General features: G+C 33.9%; 1 protein-coding gene across 27 annotated transcripts in view; it reads right to left on the reverse strand.

The window, feature by feature from the left end:
• Positions 1 to 18,952, reverse strand: part of ZNF385B (zinc finger protein 385B) — a 423,448-nt gene that overhangs the window by 62,183 nt on the left and 342,313 nt on the right. For all 27 annotated transcript variants that reach the window (XR_012421291.1, XR_012421290.1, XM_045367331.2 and 24 more), the window contains one exon: positions 15,051 to 15,161. Coding sequence is in view for 25 of the 27 variants with exons in the window: in XM_045367331.2 (XP_045223266.1) it covers positions 15,051 to 15,161 (111 nt within the window). In the remaining 2 variants the exon portion in view is untranslated. The remainder of the gene's footprint in view (positions 1 to 15,050; positions 15,162 to 18,952) is intronic.

The raw sequence follows: 18,952 nt of genomic DNA on the forward strand, positions 1-18,952 counted from the left end.
CTAACATTGAGAATTTTGGTATTAAGAGTGGCCACAACCAAATGAGCACCTTTTACTACTCTTACTCCTACTCAGATTCCTGACTTAATTCTGCCTAGATGACGCACACACACATACACACACACACACACACATATGCACATCCTCTATCAAAAATAGCCACATGCTACACCAATTGATCACATAGGCTACACAACTATTACTGGAAGTACAGAAGTGAAGCAAAGGTCATTGACTGGCACGATGTTTTGGGTCTGGCTGCTTGACTAGTCTCAGTATATAATGATCAGATTTACAACAGACCAATGGCTCAATTATCTGGAAAATAATTCTTATATACAATGGTTCAATCACTTGTTCATCAAAATAGGCACATAATAGGTCAGAACACATAACCAGTGATTTATTGATCATTCAGCTAATTTGATCAGTGTAAATAACTAAACTGGATAACTTGACCTCAAAACAATATTTGCTTGGTTTGGAATGTGAATCTAAATATTATCTCAGTTAAACACTTCACCTGAAAGAGAATGTTAACCAAGTAACCAAAATATTCATTTTCTTTAAAAAAGGCAATAGTATTAGATATTACTGAATGATCATAATTTCAGAAAAAGCTCATTCATGTGGACTAATTTAGATAAAGGGCATCATGAAATAGTAAAAAAAAGTTCAAAAAGTAGAACATTTTTTGCAGAAACGCAACTGTTATCAAAGATCCAAAGATTCTTAAATGGTTTGTTAAAATATGTGTATGATGTATATATAGATGTGTGTGTCTACATATATATATATATATATATATATATATATATATATATATATATATTTTTTTTTTTTTGGAGACAGGATCTTGTACTGTCACCCAGCCTGCAGTGCACCCAGCCTCCTGGGCTCAAAGCAAACTTCCCACCTCAGCCTCCCAAGTACCTGGGACTACAGCTACATGCCACCAGGCTCCGCTAATTTTTGTATTTTTTATAGAGACGGGGTTTTGCCATGTTGCCCAGGCTGGCCTGGAACTGCTGGGCTCAAGTGATCTTCCCGTCTCAGCTTCCCAAAGTGTTGGGAAGACAGGCGGGAGTTACTGTGCCTGGTAGGAATTATTTTGTATCATATCATTGCTCGTATTTTAATTAGTGCCCTTGAGTGCTTAAGTAGGATTGAAAAAGTGGTTCTGCTGGTACTCTAAATCTCTATGCTTCAACCTCCTTTGCCACAATCATTTGCATTATCTTTGAAGAAATAATTTGGTCCAACAAAAGTACAATTTGCCTATACCTGAATGATCACAAATCCCTAATTAATGTAGTCCAATTTAATAAGAATTTACTGCATTTATGAAAATGAAAACTTATGCAAAAGACAATTATTCAATGTTTAAATCTCTAGAAAGCTAGCTTACAAAGAATGTCTCTCACATATTCAAATTTTATATTTTTATATCTACATCTGCAAATTCAGTAATTCTATTCTATTTTACAAACACAGACATTCGTCATTTGCCCAGCATTTACAGATTTTAATGAATAGCCCCTTCTATAACTATGTGTAAATGTTTAAGTCTTAAAAAGAGATTGTTAGTATTTTTAGTTTAGCAGTGTATATAGGACATTTTGTTGGCCTAAATAATTTAAATTACAAAACTATAACAACCTAACTATTCCTTTAGTGAATCTAGCCTTTTCCATTCCTCTTAAATGATATAAGAAAGGGCCAAAAAAATTCATGACATATAAAAATAAATCATCACAGAAAAGGGTTCCATAGCTGTCCCTCATATTATAGAATGTTATTTCTTTCCAGGGAAAAACTGAGTAATCACCTTAAGCTCACAGTTGACAGATAATGAAAATTACTTTTCAGAGAACATTCAGTGAGAATTATTGAAGATAAAAAGGAAACTATTTGGTGATTAAAAGTTAGCACTACATATCTCCTGTGCTATATCTAACATGTGTTTAAAGCAGAACTAGAATTCCTACTAATTGAATAACAAATGTCAATGGTATACTGAAGATAGGGCTGTGAGACAGTTCACTTCAGGTGCAGGAAATATGGTTTGCATTTTTTTAAAAAACAATTAAAAAACTGACCAAAAATCAGGCTACTTTTTATCATCATAACATACTGGTAGTTTTTAACGAATAATAAAATAGTCTTCTCTGAAAAATAGTTTTTTATTGGTCTAAGTTTTAAATAAACAATTGCTGTGGTTGCAGTTGAGTTTTAATAATACATATATAAGCTTAAAATGAGAGCTTTTCAAAATTTTTAAATTAACTACATGGAAGTTAATAAAGAGAGCTTGTAGTTGCATGATGGAACTTCCAATTCACAGTGACTCCTCTACATCCATTCAGTATATGAGTAAGTTCCTAATGGTGAGGAATCCTTCAAGCTTGTTTTAGACGCAGTTCAAGTTTGCAAACCTTGTGCCACTCAGATTCTTGCATTTAATAGTTGCTTTGAAATCAATAATGACAGTATAGTGAATTTAAAGGCAAAGAAACAAAACTTCAGAATTTCAATTCTTTCATTTTGTGATTACTTGGAATTTTTGTGTTTTAGACTTAAGTGAGACAGTGGCAACTGTAGGGTGTATTAACTTATTTGGTAAAGATAAATTGTAGCCCATACATAAAATATTTTACTGATTTTGGCTGGTAGCATTAAAATGGAAATGTATGCTTCTTTTAAAGTTATTATGTGCTTTAAAAATAAGAAATAAATGAAAATGTTACATCAGTGGTATAATTAATAGTTACCTAAACTCTATATTGTATAATTTTGATTGTATTAAAATTCACTTTTTTGTTACCATAATGGTATTATTCATTACTGTGATGGACTAATATATAAGTTTTTCTCCATTTATAAAATACATTAATGTAACACAAAGATTAACTATTTACCTTTTTCTCTTTTGTGCACTGGTAATATTTAGTGGCATAGTACTATATTCAAACTTTAATTTAAAAAAATGTTTATGAGTTACTTTGTGGCTACTGTTATTAGTCATGTAATTTCACAATTATTTCTGAAAATGCCTTTTTCCTAGAGAGGAGGGAGTATTAAAATTACCTGCAATGAGAGTGTCCGATATGTTAGGTATACAACTGATAAAGTAATGAAATTATTATTTATTAGAACTAAAACACATTTTCTAATCTGAAGGAAGCACAAATTCATGAGTTGAATCATATTCTCAGCCCCCAAAGTTAGAGCCTTAACAGGGTCATACATTCTCAGGGGTCCTTGTCCTTGATCTGTTTTCTAAGTAGTGAACCCAACATTTGCTCTCTATGAGCCCTAGAATGCAGAACTAAAGTGAGAGAAATAAAGACAAAGGTTTCTTTTCCTTTTTTTATAAAAGATTTAAGTAAGATGGAGTATTAATAACTGAAAGTGATTAAATCCTAGAACATGTTGCCAAAGGAAGCTGTGGAACATTCATCCTGTGAGAAGGGAAGATTCAGTCACATCTCTTAAGTGATCATGGTTCCAGATACACAAAATTTTACATAGTTTTAGGGAGTCCATTGGCCCCCTGCAGCCTATTCATAGCCCATATCCTCAACAAGCCCCGATTTAGCTCTAATATTTTATGTCCTCAATTCCCTCTCCTTTAAATCCTGACCATCTCTCAAGTCTTTCTCAGTTTACCTCTACCAGGAATCTCTGGGCAAACACAAAGATAACATATAGAGAATACCTAGTACAGGGCCTGGCAGAAGAGAAGGCATTAATCAAATGATAGCTTTCCATGTGTGTGATTATTCTATCCCATGTGCTGTCTCCATTACTAAATTTATAATTAAATTTATATTACTGTATTAACATCATGTAGTTCAGCAGTGTTTATAATTGTATTAGTTTTATTTCCCTAGCTGGTTAGGTATAGGAGGGTATTTCTCAGATCTTCCTTTCAAGGCAGGAACTACTTTGATTCTCTTTTCCTAACTCTCTGTTCAAGTTCACTGCTCTTTTACTCTCCTTAAATAACTCATGTTAACCAGCTACAGTATTTTGCCAACAACATCTTCTTAGCTTGAAATGTTAAAACTGGTTAAGGTCATACTTCTTCATATGCCGTTTCCACCTCCACCCCATCCCCAAGCCACATATCATAAAGTTCCTTACAGTCAGCCAGACTTTCCCAAAAAACTGCTCTTTATGCTGACCCACCACAACTAAAGTTATCTGGCTTCCACGGCAAAATGCTGTCACTTCATTTAAAGAGCTGCTTGAGAGATGAGAGTAGCTAAAGGGTATCTCTTCTGCAGAATGTTCTAAACGGTATTAAATTGGTCTCTTACTTGAAAGTAGTGTAGTAAACTTATTTTTTTGTTCCATTCAGCTTCACTTGTGTTTTTGTCTTAAATTATAAAAATTATAGCCACTTGCCTGCTCAACCATACTGAATAAAAGATAAGCTACAGCAAACCAAGTATGTCTTAAATAAAGCCTGAATTTAAACTTAAAACCAGCAACTAATCGTTTTGGAAGGCTACAGGTGTTCCAATTCTACCTGTTTTTAACTGTATGTTGAATACATTTTCAGCTGAAGAATCCAAAACCACAAATATCTAATGAAACATCTTATTGTTAAGGATTCTGCAACCAATCTTCACTAAAGAAATCCATACCAAGCGAAGAAGGAAAATACACAAACCCTCAACAGTCTTTTTCCAACCCCCAAGTGGCAAGACAACTTTTGGATGAGAAAGATCACTGACAAAATGACTTAAAAATCCTTCCAGGAATCTTTTACTTTTGACTAAAAGAGTTATTAACACAGGAATTTTACACAGGAAAAAAGAAAACTCATAGTATTTTTAAAGCGGTTATTAATGTTTGATCAGCAAACTAATATTTAATGGAAATGAACCAAAGCTTGCAGTTTTGATGGTGAATCATGGATACTTAATTATTTTCTGTTGAGACTGTATTATGATAAGTGAGGGTGAGTATTGGTACTTTCCTAGTAATGTTCATATTTTCTTTTCTTCATAACATCATATTAGGCTGATCACCAATTCTGAATATCATTGAACACATATAAATAATTAAAATAACATGTCATGTTAGATATCTATGTATTTAAAGAAAAGCCAAAAAAATTGAATGATGTGTATTATCTATTTCCTCATTAGTTAAAAATAGGATTTGATGAACCTTTATGAGTCATCATAATCGCTTTTTTTTTTTTTTTTTTTGAGGCAGAGTCTCGCTCTGTCGCTCAGGCTAGAGTGTAGTGGCATGATCGGGGCTCACTGCAAGCTCCACCTCCCGGGCTCCTGCCATTCTCCTGCCTCCCGAGTAGCTGGGACTACAGGCACCTGCCACCACGCCTGGTTAATTTTTTGTATGTTTAGTAGAGACGGGGTTTCACCGTGTTAACGAGGATGGTCTCCATCTCCTGACCTCGTGATCCATCACAATCACTTTTTTAAACTTCACATTTAACCTAGTCTTTCCTTTTTTTTCAGTGACAAACTTAATATCAATCCTAAATTATCCAAATATCCATTTATAATAAGGTAATGCTGATAAAGGCTGTGACTTTTTAAATAATACTATAGTGCTACTTTGGAAACAAGTTTACATTTAATAAGTGACTACTATATGCTTCAAAAAAGATGACTGAACTTTGTTATGAGCTTGTTAAACAGTTGCTATTGAATGAAACTTTTAGCACGATATGTCCCTGCTCCCTGTAATCATGCTATATTTCTGTCATATTGAAGCAAAAATGTTCATCATTTTGTCAGCTCTGTCTGCAAAGCAGAGAATTACCTTCCCAAGTTCCTGAGATTTATGCTTTTAATTACTTCCTATCTGCTTCACTACTCTTCAAACTTAAGAATCAATATGAATAGTCTTATTTATGGCAAAAATGTAAAATGTTTGACAAAAGCAGGCTATCATTTTCTAGATTTCCATTTGATGCTATTGATTCCCTCTATTTTCAGTATCATTTTTCTTGACAGAATCAGTTGGTTTTTTCAAACTTACAATATTATTCATTTATTCAACAATTTGTACTGTTGAACAGCAGATGTAAAGTTTGCAAATAGCTTTTTGGTTCTTAACCCAGCAATGAGATTTTCACTACTGTGGTTATCTCTTTCTTTAATCATCTGCTACAGAGTTCACTTTATATGTGACTTTCTCCAAATCCCCTTATCATAAAGTCACTTTTCTGTGAGGGTCAACTTCCTTGGCTTATTTAGGTTTTGCATGGGAGGCTACTATTTATAAAGGTGAAATCTAATAGCTTAGGCACTAGTATTCTTGAACATACACCCACACATATACACACGCACTCCTTATATGAAATTGTGTATATATAATCTAGAATTATATAAATATGCTACAAGTTTATACACTAAAGAAGCTGCTATCTTAAGGGATTTCGAGAGAAATACAGTTGATATGTGGCATGCAGTGAATATGTATATATACGTGTGTGTATATATATGTGAATGTTTATATATGTGAATGTGCTATCTATATGTTAATATATGTGAAGCTGATATCTATCTTAAGGGCTTTCAAGAGAAATGCAGAAGATGTGTGTGTGTGGCAGGCAGTGAATGTGTATATATATGTGTGTGTGTATATAGGTGAATGTTTATATATGTGACTATACATATATATAGGTGAATGTATAATAAATACATGAAAGTGAATGTTCAAAGTTTTTTTGACAAACCCATTAGGGTAAAGTACCATCAACTATAGAGTGTCTGAATATTCAGAAAATATGAGGTAAATTTATTTTTTAAATAGTATGTTGGTTTGAGTTTCAAATAACATGCTCAATATATTTTTAACCTTCCAAAGGCCTTTTTAAGTAAAATACCTCTAGATTTAAAACAATGTATCCAGTTTTTAAGCTAAAACAGCTTAATAAAGAAATTACAAATGTCCAAGAAAGACAGGGGAAATTACATTTGTTGTATTTTTGTGCCAGAAAAATAGGAACAAGTGATAAAGGAGAGGAGTTGGAGGAGAGAGAAGAGAAAATTGAGTAGAGAAGAAAGGAAGAAGAAATGTGATAGTTTAGAGGAAAACACAGGGGAAGAGAAACATGTAACATGCAGATAGAATTTCTAGAGTTAAAAGCAAGCACCAGGCAGTCAATAGCAAAATGTGGAATCCCCTAGGAGAATGTTACATAATGACAAATAAAAAGCTTGATACTTCAGAAAACCCAAGCGGGTACCCTTGCAGCTGTGTGCCTCTTTTGCTTTTGCTGGAAGGGACATCTTCAAACATGGTGTCTAATGGGGTTCCTGTTTCCCAGTTGATCTGATTTCTCAGAAAAAAACACAGCTGCTGCAGGGACTTGCTGCCTCGTCGCAGCTGGTGGAGAGAGGTGGAGTTAGGTCTGGTGGCAAAGGAAGATGCAAAATCAGCCAACAGCATGTGGAAAGGGAGTTATGTGGAACCCAAAGTTGTGGCTTCCTTCCTAATCTCTTGACTGCTGAGGTCTCTGCTGGGTGACAGAGAATGCCAAGGTCTCTAGCAGAGACAGCATTAAGGCCTTCTAAATGGCAGATGGTAGATAGGGAAGTTTGTTCATGCAAGAAAAATACAAGTTTATATTGTATTTTATTAACTGCTAAAGAAATCAGGAAATTGGAATAAAATTAAAACCAAAGAAGAGACATAGGCAGAAAGACCCAGGAGGGCATAACCTAAATGGCCTTATCCAAATGAAAACTGCTAAGATGACAAGACACAAAATGCACAGTGAGGCAGTATTATGGATGTATCAATTGCACACTAACTGTAGCACATGGGAATTGAGGGAGGTCATTGAACCACTGCAGTTTCTGAAATTTCAGAAATTTATAGTAAAGAGTAGCACAGTCAGGTCACCCACAGAAATGTTTACACAAGTGGTTGATTACCCTACCATTTTTTTTTTTTTTTTTTTTTTTGAAACGGAGTCTCGCTCTGTCGCCCAGGCTGGAGTGTAGTGGTGTGATCTTGTCTCACTGCAAGCTCCGCCTCCCGGGTTCACGCCATTCTCCTGCCTCAGCCTCCCGAGTAGCTGGGACTACAGGTGCCCGCCACCACGCCCGGCTAGTTTTTTGTATTTTTTAGTAGAGACGGGGTTTCACCATGTTAGCCAGGATGGTCTCGATCTCCTGACCTCGTGATCCACCCTCCTCAGCCTTCCAAAGTGCTGGGATTACAGGCATTACCCTACCATTTTAACTTCTACCCTTAATTTTCTGTCCATATGTACTTAATCATTCTAATGTAAATAAATGAAATTGCAGGAGGTTGTCACCTTAGGTCTTCAGACATGAGAAAATAGGGTACAGCAAAAAGAACAGAAGGCTAAAATGAGAGAGAGGGATATTCGATAACCTAAAACCAAAAAACAAAATAAAAAACATCAACAGATCACAAACTTAGAGGTACCATAAAAAATAAAATATAAACTATAAGTGATTCAATGTTTATGATGTCATTCAAAGATAATAATGTAAATTTGAAAAATCAAATGGCCTAGCTCCAAATGAGTAATAAAAGCCTATGGGGTCAACATTTAGAGACAATGTATCTCACGCTTAATTACTTGTGGTACTAATGCTGAGTACCAACATTTCAGGGTCAACTTCTGACTTAGAGTATATAAACTTGACTAAAAAGATCACCATGCTTTCATTTGGATTTGCCTATAAGGCATAAAAGACTCAGAAATACATTAAGGGTATTTATAATAAACTATGTTCTGAGACCAATATTAATAATAATAATATAATCTCTGTTTTTAAATATTTAAGAGAATCAAGTTGCCCTGTTTTGTGTAAGAATCTGTTTAAGAATTTGATTTTGATTCAATTTTGTATAAAGATTGGTTTTGTGTAAGAATCATTCTTTCATCCTTCTGCTACTATCCTCCAAGGAATTGAAACTAATATGTAAATTAGAAATTATTTGGAATCTGCCAATTTCAACTTAGCCAAAATGAGATAAACGTTAGTCTCAAAAAATTTTCTGAAGTGTACGTAAGCTCATTTCCCTGGCAAAGCTTAGCTCTGGAAATGGCATTTTCCAGCTAAAAGATAAAGATTCAGATTTAGGCTTATCAATTTATGACCATACTGCAGTTGCAGTATACTCAGTTACTGGAGAATAAAGAAACATTCAGGATTAAAACAGCCTCATTCAGCTTAGGTATACCTTGTTAGAAAAAAGGTGATCAGGAAGAAAGTAGGGCTTGAGGTGATACACACATTTGTGCAAATGTCTGGGACTCAGTTGGAAAGCATATTATTCCTGGACTGCAATGCCTGCTCCCTGGCAAAGTTAATGGTGTTAACTTGTAAAGGTTCATTTGGGAAATGTTTGTGATTAATGCTTGCTCATTTACATAACTGTGTATTGTGTAAATAAAGCTGTAGCATTTTGCTTTTCAACAGGGTAGTTCTACTGAGATGATAAAAGCTGGACAAAGGGAGGTACAGGACACTTAAACTAGGTCATATTGAATTTTAATGCATGAAGTCGACTGGTACATTTTATATGGATAATGAAGAACTGCAAAATGCAGTCTGTTTACTGTGCATCTGCCTTCCAGATTTTTCAATAAACGTATTTTCTATACTGAAGAGTGAAGCCAATTTCAGTCTCAGGCTGATTTAGAAATGTTATTAAAAAATAAGGATGAGCATCTTTTTAATTCTTACATTAAAATGTAAATAGGGTAATTATAAAATAATAAACTCTCTCCCAAATAAAAAATGCTCAGCTTCAGAGCTTGTTTATGCAGATTATAGCACCATTACTAAACACTGAGAACATGTATATGTCACATTTGTGAATTTGCCATCCAGACTTTGTGGCTTTACTGCCCAGAGTCTAAGAATGACTCAGAAATCTAATTTCTTTCTTTATTATCAATGGAACTTTGGAGCTATAGCAAGGAGGCTGCTGGTCATGTGCTTATGTGTGCACATATGTCCACGCCCCTATTAGTAAGTACAAAGAAAATGGCTGACATCAAATGGAGCTCAAGACAAAGGTGGATGTACTCCTGGAGTAATTCTGGGGCTCGAAAGAAATTCTTATGCCTTCCATAACCCAACCTATCACACAAATAAAAAACAGAACTCATAGTCATTCTTTCTGGGTCTTAGCTGTTGATTTGTAAGATGGAGGTGTTTATATCCTATTCTCCTGACAGAGATACCATGGAAATGATTATTAATTATAGAACTTCAATGGTCCTTCCAAAGATCATGTGGTTCATTTTAGGCCATATTGTAGAGATTAGCAAAGTGTTTATCATACAGGAAGAGTTCAGTAAATGCTTAGGAAATGAGTAAACTTATGTGAGGCAACATAATATAATAGGAAGAGCTGTGGATTTAGAGGCAAGAGATTCAGACTTATGTTCTAGCTCTGCCATTTATTGAGTGAAAATCTAGGAGATATCAAAAGATGGGAACCAATCTAAGTGTCACCCTGTAAGGGATGAGTTAAACTATGAAACATCCACAAATAAACTGCTGTATTAGTTTTCTGTTGCTTTCATAGCAAATTTTTATAAACTTAGTGGCTTAAAAACTTCTTATCTTATAGTTCTGGAGGTCAGGAGTCTGGCATGGATCTCACTGGGCTAACATCAAGATGTCAGCAGGGCTGCATTCCTTCTGGAGGCTTTAAGGGAAAATCCATTTCTTTGTCTTTTCCAGCTTCTAGAGGCTGCCCACATTCCTTAGCTGGTGGCTCCTTCCTTCCCTTACAAAGCCAGCAGTGGCCAGTGGACTCCTTGTCAGATGGCATCACTCTGACTGCCTCTTCCACCTCCCTCTTCTACTTTTAAAGACCTTATGGTTACCTTGGGACCACAGGATGATCCAGAATAATTCTTTTATCATGAGGTCCGAATATTAGCTCCCTTAATTCCATCTACTACCTTAATTCCACTTTGCTATGTAAGATATATTAACAGGTTCCAGAAAGTAGGATATGGGCATCTCTGCCTATCACATCTATAAAAAGAGTACAGGAGCTCTCTATGTTCTGATAGAAAAAATTCTCCAGCATATATTGTTACATAAAAAAATGAAGGCAATGAAGGCAAAGAAGAATGTCAATAGTATGCTACTATTTACATAGAAAAGGGAAGAAATAAGAATATGTAGTCATACTTAGTTATATTTGCATAAGCAAAACCTGGAAAGATATGCAAAAAATATTAAAATTATTACAAATAGGGAATGACATGGAGGTTGGGAAGGTGAGGAAAGGGATAGTTTTTTCAATGTGTGTGTGTGTTTTTTTTTTTTTTTTTGAGATGGAGTTTTGCTCTTGTTGCCCAGGCTGGAGTGCAATGGCACAATCTCAACTCACTGCAACCTTCCCCACCGGGGTTCAAACGATTCTCCTGCCTCAGCCTCCCAAGTAGCTGGGATTACAGGCATGCACCATCATGCCTGGCTAATTTTGTATTTTTAGTAGAGACAGGGTTTCACCATGTTGGTCAGGCTGGTCTCAAACTCCTAAACTCAAGTGATCTACCCATCTCAGCCTTCCAAAGTGCTAGGATTACAGGCATGAGCCATTGCACCCAGCCTCAATAGGTTTTTTAATATTATCATGGTTTGGACTATAAATATGTTATTTTTTAATTTGAGAGATTCATAATTGTCCCTAAGCCCCTATTATTCAGTCAGTGTTCAACATCTCTTGTTTTGAAGAATCTATCCATCATCAACCTCGTTATTTTACTCTTCTTAAATTAACTCTTCTAAATAGGTAAATCCTTATTTGTCAGTGGCTTTAAACCAAGCAGTTCTCTAACATTACATTAATGGACTTCATAAAATTAGGCATCTTTTGCACGATTTTTGCAATTTCATTCTGAAATCTATTATTTGCATTGTATTGAGAGATGTTATCAAGCATCTGGCCTTTTGACAGTGAGAATGCCAGTGTTAAAGATGCAGCATGTCTTTAGGTGGGCATTTGTTTTGTAAGTGGTCAGATAAGTAATAAACATTTTCATGTTATATCTATATAACAACAGACTTTAATTTCTCTGTATAACTCTAAAAATTTGAATAATAACTGAGCAATACTGTAAAATGTACTCGAATCTATTTCTGTATTTATTATTGTGTCTATTCTTAGAAAAGTATTATACTTTCATTCTAGTAGTAAAATTGTAGCTTAATATATTTAGTAGTTATATCACTATCATAAATTAGTCTTCTATTTATAAAATATTTTGTGGCTCATATCATTAATTTTTTCTAGTTAGATTTACTAAGGTATACCCTACATATAGTAAATTTTTTTTTTTTAGGTGTTCAGCTTAATGAATTTTGAAAAACAAAGACTGTCATGTAAACATCACAACAATAAAGTTACAGAATATTTTCATCATTCAAAAAGGTTCCTGCATTTCCATTTGTGGTCAATTCCCTAACTTAACCTTCAGTCCCTGTTAACCACTGATCTGACTATCCCCATAGTTTCATCATCTGCAGAAAGTTATCCGAGTGCAATCATACAGCATATAGTCTTTGTGTCTTACTTCTCTCACTTAGCATACTGCCTTGGAGATTCATCCATGTTGTAGCATGTATCACTACTTACTTTTTACTTTTACTTTATTTCTATTTATTTTTATTTCTTTATTTCCATTGTATGGCTTTAACATAGTTTGTTTATTCACCAGTTGATGGACATTTGGATCAATTCCAGTTTTGGGCAATTATAAATAAAATTACTTTAAGCTGCACATATGGATAAATATATGTTTTCATTTGTCTTGGGGATATACTTAGAAGTGGAATTGCTGGGTCATATGGGAAATGCATGTATAACTTTATAAAGTTTCTTATTAATAACTGCCAAATTGTTTTCAAAAAACATTTTGTATTCTCACTAACAGTGTATGAGAGGTCCAGTTGCTCCTCATCCTAGCCATTTGATCCTATCAATTTGTTTAATTTTCACCATTCTAATAGGTGTAGTGGTATCTGATTTTGGTTTTAATTTGTATTTCCTTAATCATTAAACACATTGAGCATTTTTAAATGTGCTTATTCATCATTCATATTTCTTCTTTGGTAAAGTGCCTGCTAAAATTGTTTTCCCATTTTATCATTTATTATTGAGTTATAAGTTATTTACATATTTGTATGCAATTTCTTAAGCAGGTACAAATATTTTCTAGCAGTCTATAGCTTGTTTTTTCATTTTCTTAATAGTGTAACAGTGTCTCTGAAGAGTAGAAGTTTTAAATTTTGATGAAGTCCAATATATCAATATTCACACTTTCTATTTTCTAAGAAATCTTTGCCTAATGCAAAGCCAAATAGATTTTCTACTGTTTTCATCTAGAAGTTTAATAGTTTTTGAAAGTTTCTATTTTATGAATGATCCTATTGAACTTTTATGTTTTGTATCAGGTAGCAGTCAAGGCGTTTTTTGAATTTACATATGAATATACTTCTTCTAGCACTATTTGTTGAAAAGATTAGGCTTTCTTCATCGAATTCACTCTGCAACTTTGTTGAAAATCAACTGACTATATTGGTGCCAGTCTATTTCTGGACTCTGTTCTGTTCCATTGATCCATGTGTCTACCATTCTTTCACCAATTTCACAGTCTTGATTATTGTAGATTTTAGAGTAAGTATTAAAATCAGGAAGCATTAAGTCTTCAAAATGTGTCCTTTAAAAAATGTTTTGGCTGTTCTAGGGCTTTTCTTTTCTATGTATATTTAAGAAACAGCTTGCTATTTTCTACAATAAAAAAGCATTTTGGGATTTTGATCAGGATTGTGCTGGATCTATAGATCAATTTGGGGGAGAACTGACATCTTAACAATATTAAGACTTCAAATGAATTAACACTGTATATTTCTCAGTTTATTTAGGTACATTTTGATTCCTGAACAGGAAGTTTTATGATGTACCAAAAAATTCGTTGGACTTTTGATTAAAATTATACTAAATATAATTTTATAAATCATGATAAACATCTCTTTTCCAATGACTATTTTTTATTATGCTTCCTATGTAGAATTATCAAAACATAATTTAATGGTATATGCAAAAAAGTGATTATTATTTTAGTATTTCTAAACAACATTAATTCTGTAACAAGCTCTTTGCAAAATGGCTACAGGGGTCAAGTAACTCAGGAAATACCACATATTATACGCAGCCTTCAGATTCTGATTTACATCGGTCATTGGCTTTACTTGGTAATTGGATATTGTAAATATTCTAATATTGTTTATTTTGCTTTCCTGTTATTTTGTCTATAAATTTGAAAACCCATTTTCATAAAAGAGAGTGATTTGTTCCATTTTCTTGTTATCTTTTTTTAGCAGGATGGTTATGCTTGCCAGATAAAATAGTTTATGAAACTTTCTCTGTATTTTATGTTCTGGGAAAATGTAAATCATATAGGAAATTAATAATTCTCTTAGGTATTAACAAAATTTGGCACAAATAGGAAATGTGGCACTTGATAGCTAATAGTAAAAATGGTTTTCTTCCACATTTATGGCATTTTAATTTTTAAAATATCTTCATTGCATTTTAAAACTTTTTTCATATTTTCTGATATTCAAGCATTTTGACAAGTAAATATAATTAGTGAGATTAACTGTAAAATGGTATAGTTGAGACTGACTGCATAGACAAATTCTTAATTTTTGATATTAGCCACTTATAGACTATTGTCTATAATCCTCTATTGGTTTTAAAATTTGTATTTTTTTTATTGTTGTAATGTTATTCTAGAAAATACTTTCAATGTGAGCTAGGTTGAATCCATGGATATGGACCCTGTGGATTCAGAGGGTCAACCATACTCTATTGTTCAAGTTTTAAGCATTGAATCCAAATCTCTTGGAAATCTGGCATCCTGAAATAAGTGGGCTACCAGTAGGAGTGGCTGCTAAAGAGTATGTAAATATTAAGAAATGTACATATGTAGGTCAATTAGACTTTTAGCTCTGACAAACGACAGAGAATAATGAAAAGGTGATACTCACATCCGAGTTAAAGCGAAGCTGACAGACATTACAAGAAATAACTTGTTTCTTCTTTGGGGGAATGGATACTCCAAATGTATGGTTAATAACCGCTTTTTGCACAGGATCCATCTGAAGAACAAATGAGAAAATAGTCTATTTGTAACTTCTAAGAGAAGACAATAGTGAGCAAATAACAGTAGTTGAAATATTCCATAGTTTAAACTTTTAGTTCCTAAACAAAGATAATAAAGAATCTCATTCAATAGTAATGTATTTGTCTCCAAAAATTAAACATGAAAACAAATGACAAAAATGAAAACAAAAAATGGCTTTGAAAACATAACTCAAAAAAGACCACAAGAGAATCACCATATTCCAAGAAACCTTATTTCTATAGAAGGAGCCTTGAAAAACCTTAGAAGAATCATAAAACAAGAAAACTTAAGATCCAAAGGTCAGGGTTAAAATTAACTTTTTTTTTTTTTTTTTTCTTGAGACAGGGTCTTGCTCTGTTGCTCAAGCTGGAATTCAGTGGTGTGATCATAGTTCACTGCAGCCTCAACCTCCTGGGCTCCAGTGATCCTCCTGCTTCAGCCACCCGAGTAGCTGGGACTACAGGCGTGTGCCACACTATGCTCAGCTAAAAATGTTAATGTTTTCCCTGTATGAGGTAATAATACTTAAGATGGCCCAAATGATGTCAATAACAATTATTACAAATATGTTTATGCTTCTTAATTTTTGATTTGTGGTAAAGTCATAAATGACAGGCTCTTATCAGAGCACAGGAAGTTTTGACTGAATATACATATTTTAAAATGATTTGTTAACTTTCATGTGCTATAGACTGAAATTCATTCTACTGAAAATGCATGTCACAACTGTACACTTAAATGCCTAAAACAGATTGGCTGACATGCAACCCTTGTTTAAATATTAATCAAGTAAAGTTTTGATTTATAGCTTGTGATTTTCCCCTTTTGGCTTGCATGTATCATACGTATTCAGAGAAATATAGAGCGATACAAGTACTCAAACAGAAAAAGGATGGCACAAAGTCATTAAAACACTCAGGAAAAGAAACACCTAGATATGCAGAGCCTATGAAAAGAGACACAGCAGTGATTCTCTTGTGTACTCCAGGTAATAATCTCCAGCATTTACATCAAACAACTGGCAGTTCAAAAAACAACGCAGATGACGAGCAAAACATTACATAACAGATGTAATATGAACGAGGACAGATCCACTGACACCATTGTCTAGGAAATCTCCTGACGTTAGAGATTAAGATTGGATTAGTTGATGATATTTGACAGAGAAGAGAAATGAGTACTATCTCTGATACGATTATAAATCGACAAAATGCAAAATTAGCAATTAGAAGAAGCTAAATACATTAGAAAGGCAAGTGGATTGAAGAGTTATTGCATAATAAATTAACCTATTTTTTGGCTACAATTTCAAGAGAGATGACAGGACAATGTGTTCCCATTATAAAGAGCAGTTATGGTGGTTTGGGACACTTACAAATTTTAAGAGGGTGCCAAGTGCAGGGGCTTATGCCTATAATCCAAGCACTTTGGGAGGTGGAGGCAGGAGGATCACTTGAGCCCAGAAGTTTGAGACCAGCCTGGGCAACACAGCAAGACCTTGTCTCCATCTTAAAAAAAAAAAATGCTAAGGGGGAAGTTTTCTGGAGAGATAGCCTAATTATAATGTGATGGTTACACAAATCTATACATATGTTAAATTCACAGAACTTTTCCTCTCAAAAAGTCAATTTTATGTATAATTTAATAAGTAAAAAAGAAAAACTTTCTTAACGGTATTATGTTTAACTACTAAATCTAACATATCATTACTGGAAAATCTAGGGATTCATACTGTTGAAGGTCATAATTGATTGTATTAAATTTTATTCAATGAGATTGGTAATTTAAAAAATTATGTGATATAAAATCTCAAAAGGTCAGAAAATAAATTCCTAGTTCACTTTCTTATTTTATTCACAAACACGAATACTTAAATCTAATCTATCTATTTGCAAAATAGGAAACTATACTTTCTGACAGTTACCAGACATGGCGAATCAGTTTAGGCAGGCTTAAAAATAAAACAGGCTAACTTATCTTGGCAGGGTGAAAAAACCCACTGTTTTGCAAAGTTTATAAAACAAGAGCATTTTATTGACATAGTTTCTGATCTCAGGCTCTGAAAAATACTTCCCATCTGGTGATAATGTGAACTACATAGGATTAAACTATATCACTATTTCCTAAATACCAGTTTTCTGCATGCTATTTTCATTATTTTTTGCCATATCCACACACTAATATTTTTCTTTAAATCAAATTAAAGTACATTTAAACAATAAATCATAGAATTAATGTACACTTTCTTATTACTCTTTTCAAAAAATATATTGAAATTAACATCAAAATTAAAACTTTCCTCAAAGTGAATCCACATATCCTAGCTGTTTCCATGCCTAAACACAGAAAGACAAAAGATACATTTATGAATATCTAGTTTCAAGTTCTTAGTAGACTATTTTAGTAGACTACTATATCTATTGACAGCTCCAGCAAGATCTTTGAATATAAATATTTCCATTAAGTTTTAAAAATTGTTAGCTGCCTACATAATTTTTTACATAACTTCTAATACAGTTTTTTTCTTTTTGTTTTTGTTTTGAGGCAGAGTCTTGCTCTGTGGCCCAGGCTGGAGTGCAGTGGTGCGATATCAGTTCACTACAACCTCTGCTTCCTGGGTTCAAGCAATTCTCCTGCCTAGGCCTCCTGGGTAGCTGGGATTATAGGCACCCACCACCGCACCTGGCTAGTTTTTTTCTTTTCTTTTCTTTTCTCTCTCTCTCTCTCTTTTTTTTTTTTTTGTATTTTTAGTAGAGACGGGGCTTCACCATGTTGGCCAGGCTGGTCTTGAACTCCTGACCTCAGGCGATCGGCCTGCTTTGGCCTCCCGAAGTGCTGGGATTACAGGCATGAGCCACTGTGCCTGGCCCCTAATAGTTTTATTCTGCTGAAATCTCACATTTGCACCACATTGGCCTGAAAATATGCCTTTGTGTCCCCAAGGCTGAGAGCTCTCCATCCTGAAAGGTGAGTTGTGGCTGAGCACTCCACATTAGAAAGGTAGGCAAGTTTCCATCCATCTGCTCTCTAAAAAGCAGACCAGACTGAGGAGGTTCCTTCATGAAACTCTCCCCAGAATTGGCTCCTCCAGTTTATATATGTAATCCTAAGTTTTCTCATAAAATCAACTAAATAAGCACAGCTCTTTTACACCTTCTTTGCTACTTATCATTAACTCTTTCTGCCTTTTCATCCTTTGGATAACTTATCACTAATTGTATCAATATTGTACCCCCCATCTGTCTCACTTGGAACAGATTTTCTTCATTTTCCTCTTAATTCTGTATTTCCTTAAGGTTTCTGGAAAAGATTCACTTTTTCTTCTAGTCTAAATCTCTTTTCTTCTGCTGTTTATCATAAAATTCTATAGTTATATATTTGTATTTAAATGCCATTTTGGGGGACATGATTTAGTTGAATAGAGACTTTAACCGGAATAAAAAAGAATGTCCCACTTGTCACTTTATCTGATTTTGAAACAGACACTGTCAAACTAATGTTTTGAGTATTTGCCCTCTGATGCAATAACTACAAATACTCGAGTCATTTCAATGGGATCCAAATGCGACAGTAATGAAGAAGGCTTTCAGATACTTTTTAAAAAGTATAAAGTGGTAAAATTCTCAAGTTTTGTTCTTAGCATTAGTACAATGCTCTAAAAGCTAGATAAAATAACGATGATATTAGTTTATGTTAACTTAAATTTTTTCCTCTGTTAGTGCAATGCCAGTTCTCTGTAGTTATAATGAGATGCATGTAACTAAA

This window comes from Macaca fascicularis, chromosome 12, assembly GCF_037993035.2.
Source record: "Macaca fascicularis isolate 582-1 chromosome 12, T2T-MFA8v1.1".
Classification (NCBI taxonomy): domain Eukaryota; kingdom Metazoa; phylum Chordata; class Mammalia; order Primates; family Cercopithecidae; genus Macaca; species Macaca fascicularis.